This window comes from Saccostrea echinata, unplaced genomic scaffold (assembly GCF_033153115.1).
Source record: "Saccostrea echinata isolate AGI-Se365-2 ecotype Australia unplaced genomic scaffold, CSIRO_AGI_Sech_v1 ptg000032l, whole genome shotgun sequence".
Taxonomy (NCBI): domain Eukaryota; kingdom Metazoa; phylum Mollusca; class Bivalvia; order Ostreida; family Ostreidae; genus Saccostrea; species Saccostrea echinata.
Genome location: NW_026889781.1, coordinates 8,211,572 through 8,221,811, shown reverse-complemented (window position 1 = coordinate 8,221,811; position 10,240 = coordinate 8,211,572). Strand labels below are relative to the sequence as shown.

Sequence of the window (10,240 nt, the reverse complement as noted above, 5' to 3'; positions counted from 1 at the left end):
TATACATGGACATTTTTTGTCTTTAACCCACTTCCTCTCAAATTCATGCATATACCATCTCCTTTTGATCATTCTGTTTTATGTCTTTTTTTCACTTTTTTTAAACACTTCCTTTAATCTTATGCTACATATCTATTGAGAACAAAAAGGAATTTAAAAAAAAATATACATTGTATTACTTACAAAAATCAAGTTAATTTGACAGCAAAATTACACCCACACACCCATGTATACATCCATTTACATTTTAAATTGATATGGAGGTTGCTTCATAATAATCAGGTGTTCATCAATTGATTCTATCAGATAAATTAAATAACAAAAACCTGTTCACATTATCTTACATTTGTTCAAGAATATTTTTCCAAAAAATTCATTGTTCTTCAAAATAAAACAGTTTTGAGGTGTTAATAGATATACATCTTTCAATATTGTTTTCATTTTCAGATAGCTTAACAAACCAGAAAATGTAGGTATTTTTGGTTGTTATAAACATGAAAAAAATATACTGTTTTGTATATAGTATCATAAGGTTTTCAATTCTGTTGTCACTAGTAAGTGGGTTTTAACCTAAGTTATATTTTTAACATTGAATCCAACTCTTTTTGAAATTGCTCTGTATATATGTAAACACAGGTTCCTCCATAAAGATATAATGTGTCACAACTGACAAATACATGAAGTATAGTTTCAATTTTCTGAGCACAGAACTTACATATGTCAGTAGATTTTATATTGATTTTCTTAAGATAAGAATCGATTTTGACCTGAATTTAATTACTTTTATGCCATAAATCAAACGATCATGATCAAAATCATGATAATATGATCAATTTCAAACTTGCATTGAAACAGGCAAGTGCTTGCATGGAATGCGTTATCTCACATCACTATGACGTATATATTTTCATCAATTCAGTGTCTGCGCAGCACAGTTAAGGCTACCAAAAGGAGGCGGAGCCTAATTTGTACTGGAAATGTTAACAATGACATCATACAAAACCAACAATTCTTGAAAATACTACAAAATGAAATATTTTTTTATTTTAAACTATAGGAAACCATCAAACTACATCTAAACTTACTATAACCTGCTGTTTTGTCTTTAGTTAAATTCCACATAGCAAGATATAAACAAGTCACTGATCACGATGCACTTGTCGATGTGACGTCATTTTCGTAAAACCTGACGCATTTTGTATGCAGTGAGTGGCGGATCAAGAAATATTTTCAGAACAAAAAATGCATTCTATAATTAAATAAAATATTATTTAAAGATATTTAAGAGGCCATTAACTTGGATGCAATGTCTTCTTTATGATTTTATTCATATATATTCCGTATATTTCCTATTTAATTGATACTGCCGTACATTTGTATGCAAGTACATCGGAGGGTAATGTAAGGGTCTTAATAAATCGATCTAGTGCAAGGGCATACACTCAATGGATCACAGTAAGCTTTTACATATAATCTCTAGAAGTATTAAGGTATCTGAAAAGTGCTGCGATCCTGATGAAATTTAGAAAATGAATTAATTATATCTATATTTAATGCTGTTGACCAGCAAAAAATACAGAATGCAGTCTTATAAATTTGATTTTAACAATGAAATAGCAGAATCTATAGAGGATCGCAGCACTTTTCAGAAACGACGATGCGTGTTGAAAATATTTATACTCTAAATTTAGAATTTTAACTTGGTTATGCCCTTGCACTAGTGAAATTTATAGGTGACCTCAATTCTGCAAATATATGTGCTATATCACGTGACTGCCGCATCACGTGACAAGTCTAAATATAAAATCTTATCGTCCTCAAAATGTAGTTATTAACCATAATTACATTTGTCGGATATCAATAAAGTACTGAAAAGAATCGCCATCCTGATTAAAAATATATTTTCAATCACAAAAATTGCCGTGATTTCCATTGCGCACCTTAACTGTACTGCGTGGTTTTCACGGCAACAGTAAAATTGTTTTCGGTAAAATATGGCTGACAATATCCTCTAAACATAGACAAAAAATGTAGTATTTAAGATGAAATATAACAGACAATCAGAAAACAAATCGGAGTTATGTTTATTTCTCATTCAAGTACCAATCATCTATTTTACTTTTCATACTTAATTAGAATATTTCCATGTGCAGTAAGATGTCTTTTTTTTTAGCCTAAATCGGAAGATAATCCATATTTACAAAAACAGTAATACTTTTTTTTAGGATTTTCAGCTATCAAAATTTAATTAAAAAAAACAGCCGAACCATAAAGCCGTGCTAGTTTCAAAGACACTATACCTCAAAATAATAAAAACACTTTTGTGCAGATTAATATTAATTTCCCAAAACAATTGATAGATTTCACAGAACGATAGGATTTTCACTTTATTGACACAGTCCAGGATATTGCATATTAAATAAAATTAAAATAATTTTATGCTTCCATCTTGGTTACACCATAGGTATAACATTAACTTTTACTTGCATACATGTAGATATAATTGAATTGAATGATATTCTCACAAATCATTACCAAGTCATCTGCGTGTTTTCCATTGAAGTTTTCCTGTTTACTCTGCATTCAAATTATTATCGCATAAACATTGCTAGATGTAAACAGAATTGTAAAAGCTTTAAATATTTGTAAGGTGCAATCATGCCAAATAGAACATTAATTATCTCCCCCTCTTTTCTTTTGTAGTAACTAGCTTCCTTTTGTTTATTAGTCTCTTCCAGCAAATATTAAAAATTCTTATAGTATAGCGTAAAAAAGCATGATTTAAAAGGCTATACTTTCCTACATGGTCAAAGGAATCTTGCATCATAAACTTACATGCTAAGCCTACCGTTACCTACGAAACGATTGAGGTATTGGGGGGGGGGGGGGCATCCGTCATTGCAGCACTCAGCCAGTAAGATAATTAATAAAATTGACATTTATTCGAGTTATTATGAATGTTGTTTTTCTTTTTGACTCATTATAATTTCTTGTATAACGCAGGAAATTCGATGAATTTACATCCTTAAGCGAGGGACTGAGTCAAAACCGGAAGTGCTCTTGATAAAGCATACCCGTGAATTAAGTATAAAGATATATTTATCTTTTGGATAGTATCCATCTCATGTATGAAATGAATTAAAATACAGTACATTATATTCTTTATTGATTTTCTTGATTTTGACGAACGGTATCGGAATTATCTAGGTCTTATAAGTTAATGTCCGAATACTACTTCTCAATTCATAATCATGCCATAAAGAAAACAATTAAAAACATTTATTTATTGTGTTAGCATTTCATTCAGTAGACATATCCCTATGTAGTCTAATTGCAGCAAAACCACACTCATATAACTGCATAAAATGATAAATATTTTGAAACAAAATGTAAATCATTAAAATGCATGGGTTATTAACTATATCTATTGAATTTCTTGTACAATTCAAAATAAGGGAAAATACACGATTAAAAAATCTATGAGGTGACTCTCAGCCACAAATGTCCGACATTTATCAACTAGTAAAGTGATACCGATGATGGATTTCGTGTATTCTCATTTTTGTTGCAGTTTGTATACTGTGGAGTTGATCTTCTCTGAGAGATTGTTGGTATGAGTATAGAGCATCCTGGAAATTCCCTGTCATCTGTTGACAAATCCCCAATATATACCAGGCTATGTTTTTGGTGTGTGCAGGTATATGCTGTCCCTGATCAAAGTGAACTAAGGCCCTTAAATTATCTAAAGCTGTTTTTGCTCTGATTGTGTCTACATATATGTAGCAGAAAACCTCTAGAATGTATAACATAACGAAGGGTGGAACATATAAAATAGGCACATCGTTGTGTTTACTACACTGTTGTTCTGGTATTAATTCACTGATGTAAGGAATTCTATTGTTTGGTTTGATATTCCATGCTACAGCTTGACTCATTTTTCTAGACCAGGACTGACCCCCTACAACCTTCGTGTACATCTCCTCATCGACATTAAAATTGTGCATCACGTATGGCTGCGATAGCTTGACCTTTATCACTTCTATAAGGAATAATGCCTCCATGTATCTATATGTCTCGTAATAATACATGGCTATATACAGCATGTCTGAAGTACAACCAAACTTAGCTGCTAATTTCAGAATGTGACAGGACTTTTTGTCAGCTCTGTACTTAAGTTTGTTTTTTGTGTATAAGTATTCAGATGTAATACAAAAGCTAGATTCTGCAAGACAGAGGTTGTAAAAACGTGATACTTTGTCACGGATGAATCTATCATCTGCTCTATCGTTTGTAAATATATCAAACAGCCTTGTACGTTTAAGGCGGGTAGTGAGTCATTTTCCTTTAATTCTTTACATAGAATGATATCAAAAACAGCCTCGGAAGACTGGAAATCTTCATCCCCACAAAGGAAAAGACTTGAATTTCGAAGGTAATATAAACATTCAGTACAGGACATAATGGAGAGCGTATCCATCATGGGTTTTATACCCATCTTATACAGCTCATACAGTCTAATAAATAAAAGGTTTTGGGCTTCACCATAAATATTACTCAGAAACATGTTGTTACTTGGAATGAAAAAGTTAGGACACACCCCCTCATACACCCATTTAAGGATGAGTTTAAAACAAACCCAGGAACTGTAAAGGAGAGTATGTGGACACCAATGAGGTATCATACTTTGTTGAATCGCCCAGAAAACTGCCGTTTTCATGTGATAGGAACATAGTAATTCATCATCGTCACCTAATCCATTGTTAATTATTCTTTTTAAAAACAATTTAAGCAAGCCGTAAGTTAAGAACTGGCAATGGTTCATTGCATACACAAGTTTTTGTTCTGCCAAAGAGAAAGAAATTCTCCATTCATTGGTGTCATGTCTTCCTAGTTTATGTCCAATTGCCACAAAATGACATCCACTTTTCACTATGTCATCAACAATGTGGGACGGGGGCCATGGGTGACATCTGTCAATCCATGAGGTTGCAGATGGAGGCCAAATTTCCGATGCGAAACAATGGGCATGATCAATTCCAAATATTCCATGAAATCTCGTCACACAGGGACCATGTAGAGTGGAGCGCTGTGACGCTGTGGAACACATCATCTCTCTGTGTTTAGAACTAGATATATAATGTCTGTTTTTTCATTCTAACACAAGCATCCTTGATTTCAATGTACAATCTTGGTGAGAGTAAATATAACAAGGTGAATCCTGGTGGGATTTCGGTACAGTCGCAGAGAATCAGTTCTTTTCTCTGTATGTTATAACACTGAGACTAATGCACTTCCCAGATCACTCGGTAATTATCTGGCCAGTACATAACGTCTATATCCGATTCATCAAGTCTGAATCATTCTCTGCGACTTCCACTGATCATGATAACGTTGTCACCATGTTGTCTTGTTTGATTTTCAAATACATTTGTGAGGTCCACCATATCTCTCCTGGCTCCAACTTCCCTTGACGTTCCGAATTTACCACACAGTCTGAGGAACACATAAGCTGACACATTCTCTATGTCCACCATACTATAAATGATAAAGAGAAATTTGGAATATGTATTTTACTTAAATAAATTAATATTACCATATAAAAGGAATTTTTAGCAAGACGCTAATTAGCAATTTGTCCTTAGCTTTGAGCGAGAAGTAATTTTATGGATTATATGATGCCAAGAAAGAGAACGTTCCCTCTAATGCGGAAGCAATTGTCAGCAATATTAAATATCAGCGATCTTAACATAATTGTTAATACAGCCAAAACTGAATTCTCGAATAACATTCTTTTTGTACGATTTCAAGATGTTTATTTGCTTTTGCTGAAAATTTATCAGTGTTACATGTACTTCACTTTTATCATTTGTGTTCAAACAATCATGAACATTTTACTGAATGGCATGAACATGAACACTTACGTATGGGAATGTCTAACAGAAACCTTGTCACATCTAAGAGATGAAAAGTTTAAGGTACTACATTTAGTGTCGAAAGATCTCCTCATATTTTTTTTAGACATTCCTCTTGTGTCATTTAATTTTTCTTATGTAATGATATAACATAGATATCATTCCGTCACACAAATTTATTATTTAAGATATTAACCAGGTTTAATACAAGCTGTCATTATTGTGCTTTAAAACTCCGTATGCTTTGACAAAGTAAATTAAATTTACGTAAATTGGAATTTGTAAAATAATACTTAGCGAATGTGTTTAGGTAACCAATGCTTCTTTTAAAACATTTAATACAGGGACTTATGGATTGTTACAAGAAAGTTACATAATCATTTAGATTAAAAATTTAAATGAAATTTCACCAAAATTGGCATGAAATGAGCCTGCATGTACACATAATAAGATATAAACCGCTAAAATCACATAAAGCATTCGTTCTAATTGTGGGGTGTGTTTTTTATACAATTAGAATGATTATACATTTGAAAATCCTTTGTATTTTTCATGGACATCAAACAGGCATATAATTTTCATGAATCCATTGAATACTCAATCTTTCACCCAAAATATCAAATTTATGAAGACAAAGCCCATAGTCCAGGCAGAAGATGAAGCTAAATTGGTCATTTAAACTGTATAAATTATATATTAATCTTTTCTCATGGACATCTATTAGAAAATTTTTTCGCTTAATTATATTAAGCACTTGGTCCTCTACTCGATTTTACAATCAAACACCTGGTATTTCCAGTAGTCCATGTTATATGCCTTCTTCACAGATTTGTATTGTTAATATTTTTTTTTAGATCGATCACTGTTCGTTATCTTCAACTCTTGCATGCAAATATGTCCATCTGTCCATTGTCAAATCTCTAGAGTATCGTTGAATCCCGATGATAAGAATACTTATTTTTTCTCGGGGGCATCCGGAAAATGTTTAGCATGATTAGAATAACCTTCTACCAAAGTCCGTGGGTTCATGGTTCAGATCCCAAAAAGATATGTTGGAAATATATTAAGAATAATTTTATCCAATTTTAAAAGGCATATTTTCTCAGAAGTTTTATCTGACATGATGTTGGTATGATTACAGTAGGTTAACCTTTTGCTAAAACTATATAATTCCTGACTTTCGTGTCGATTGTTCAGGGCTTAGGATGGGGCTAAATTGGACAAATGTTACAAATACACATCCTAAAGAATCTTCGTCTTTTCTCATGGAGAGCTAGCAAACAAACTGTTTCCCTGAACACAATGAGTAGGTACATTAAAACTTTGTTTTCGATTGTAAGCTTCATGCCTCTTGGACTAGAATTCATGTCCCTGGATAGAGTCTATTGGATCATATATTGAAAATTCATCTTTGAACATGGACATCTAGCAGGAAAAGTTTGAATCATTAAAATCAGCACTTACTAGGAATGATCGAAAAGTTCGAACACCATGTTAATCTTCGTTATACTATTTCCTAGAAATTTAAAATGAGCTTATAATCATATGAAAAAAAGTCTTATTTTGATTTGTGAAATTTCATTCCAAGTGATATAGAAAACATGTTACTTAGTTTTAAAATCAATATGTTTTGTAACGACGAAACACACTTAAGAACATTGTAACGTCAAAAACATAGCGCCATGAGGTAATCCAAAATATTTCCCTATACATTTCACACAGTATGATCTAATACCAACTCATAACAGATGTTTCTCTATCACTTGAAATCTATTTTTCTAACAATTATCCTAGTGGCATAATTTAATTTGTCAATGTTTTAATATTTTTACATCGCAACTATGCTTTCACAAGATCAGTAAATGTGAAGTGCCTATCTCTTTCCATGACGCTACTAAATCGTTTGTTTAAGATCAACTTTTTACAGATAATCCGTTTCCTCCACATCTGATACACAGTCTCTATCATTCAAATACCGCCTGTGTCCTTAAATCACGCATGCACAGTTCGCTTCTGACATATTTCATGCTTCCACCAGCATTTTAGCGTTTATTCTTGAAGTTTCCGATGTACACGAAAAATTCTATCGTCATCTTTTTTTTTCCATGAGGACTACGTATCTTCTGAAATTGATTTCTTCTCAATAAAGCAAACAATTCAAAATCAATGCTTACCAGTAATTTTCAAAATCGATTTGCCGGAATGGGTAAAAAGAAAAATAATTGCTTCCTGGAGGTTAAAAAAAGCTTGGAGTCGGGCCATTTTTAGCCAGTAGGTCGGGAGAGGGCAACCAAACATTTTTTTAAAGATTGCCTTCACTAATATAATTTAGAATATAAAACTATAGCGCAATTAGTAATTTGAAACGTCTTGGATTTGTTTGTTTTTGCACCATTTCATAGAAATATAACTACAGACCTTTTTTTCTTTATTTAATGTATTGTTTGGAAATAAGTAAAGTTTTACCTGCTCCTCGATCCAATTTCGCATTATTTAATCCTGAATATCTAATACATGGTCATATTTTAAAATTTTTATTACACAATATTCGAATATATTTTGGAAACATATCTACCAAATTTAGATATAATATGACGTCAAGTAAAAAAGTTAAGACAGAAGTCCGCGAACTTTCTCAACTACCCTCGTACAATATTTTTTATTTCATATGATAACTAATCCCCATTCATTTGGTTCAGGTTCTCCTTGTTTATGTCCAATCACTACAAATTTAGTGGCATCCCCTTCTTATTATATAATCAACATATACTCTTCCTAAACAACTCGTAAAGTCAAATAAATAAAACATTTTGTGCCTCAACATAAATATTACCCAGAAACACGCTGTTGCTGGGAAAGCAAAAGTTGCGACAGACACCCTCATACACTCATTTTAGGATGAATTTAATACAGATCCATAAACACCCCAGAAGATTTTATGGACACCAGTCATGAATTATATTTTTGATGAATCGCCCAGAAAACTATTGTTTTCATGTGATAGGAATACAATAAGTTTTCATCATCATCTTATCTACTGCTAATTATTCTATTTAAATATATATATAAGCAAGCCCTAAGTTAACAATTAACAGTGGTTCAGTGTTTTATTCTGGGAGAGAAGGGAATGCTCCATTTTGTGTTTAATGCATGATATAACAGAGAGGCTGGATGGATTCCAGGTTACATGGTTATTTTTTGGCCACAGCATAGCGTCCATATTTGATCCTTCATGTCTAACCCCTTTCTGTTACTTTGCATAACAGCGATGTCATCATCAGTTCTCGATCGATTCTCTACCATCTCTCTGATCTCCATTTTATCTCTCCTGGCTCCAACTTCCATTGACGACCCCACTTTTTGACAAAGTTTAACGAATGCATACTGTCACATATGTTGTAGTTGTTCTATTGCATATTAATGATTACTCAGCTACGTTAAGGAAGGCCTGGCCCCGCCGTCACCAACATCCCTCAACTCAATACTCAGCCTCAACTCTGAGGTTTTCCCTCAAATTCATAGCCTCACCCTCAAGTCACCGTCACCACAAAAAAATTGAGTTTTCCTCAACAGAATTTTGAGTAAATACTCTAATTTTTAAGTATAACTCTATAGCAACCTTAAAAGCTTACTCAAGGAAATTAAAATGGCGTACAGGCGTAGAAGACGACGAAAATATAGAAGATTTTTGCTGAGGAGAGAAAGACCCGAACGTAGGGTAGTAAAAGATCGTCTAAATCCTATGGAAGTGTACACAGACGACGAACTTTACGAACGATTTCGATTTCGGCGGCCTACAATCGTCTATTTGATGACTCTGATTGAACACAAACTAATAAACACCACAAAAAATCAAGCCTTACCTCCACTGTTGCAGCTGTTGGTCTGTTTGCGTTTTCTGGCTACGGGTGCTTTTCATAAATTGATCGAGGACAGTGTAAATGTTTCCGAGTGCACAGTCAGTAGATGTTGCCGTTCTGTGACCCAGGCCATCAACGACATTCGGCAAAACTTTATCATGTTTCCGAGGGACCAAACAGCCAGACAAACAAAACAGGAATTTTTGAAGATCGCAGGTAACTAGTCACTCAGCGTCTGCTCTTTCTTACTTTCATTTTCAGAATATGTACAAGAGGAATAATTCTTGGACTATCCTATGCTTGGGCAATCGTACATTGAGAAGTCGACTTAAACGTTGAAATAGAACGTTTTTTAATCTGTTTTATCGTAATGAAATCTAATGTTTTATTGCAAAAAGCATTGTGAGCATGTACAAAAAAAATATAACGAAACAAACTCATTCAAAAGAAATGCAATATCAGTAACGT

General features: G+C 33.1%; 2 protein-coding genes across 2 annotated transcripts; one reads left to right on the top strand and one right to left on the bottom strand.

Annotated features, from left to right (window-relative positions):
• Positions 1-3,515: 3,515 nt before the first annotated feature.
• Positions 3,516-5,110, bottom strand: LOC133197925 (uncharacterized). The gene is made up of 2 exons (XM_061334101.1): positions 4,316-5,110; positions 3,516-4,169 (listed from the first exon to the last, which is right to left on the bottom strand). Exons 1-2 carry the CDS (start codon positions 5,108-5,110, stop codon positions 3,516-3,518), a joined length of 1,449 nt encoding a protein of 482 aa, XP_061190085.1.
• Positions 5,111-9,558: 4,448 nt separating this feature from the next.
• LOC133197924 (putative nuclease HARBI1) lies at positions 9,559-9,996 on the top strand. The gene has a single exon (XM_061334100.1). The coding sequence runs from the start codon at positions 9,559-9,561 to the stop codon at positions 9,994-9,996; it is 438 nt and encodes a 145-aa protein (XP_061190084.1).
• Positions 9,997-10,240: the final 244 nt, after the last annotated feature.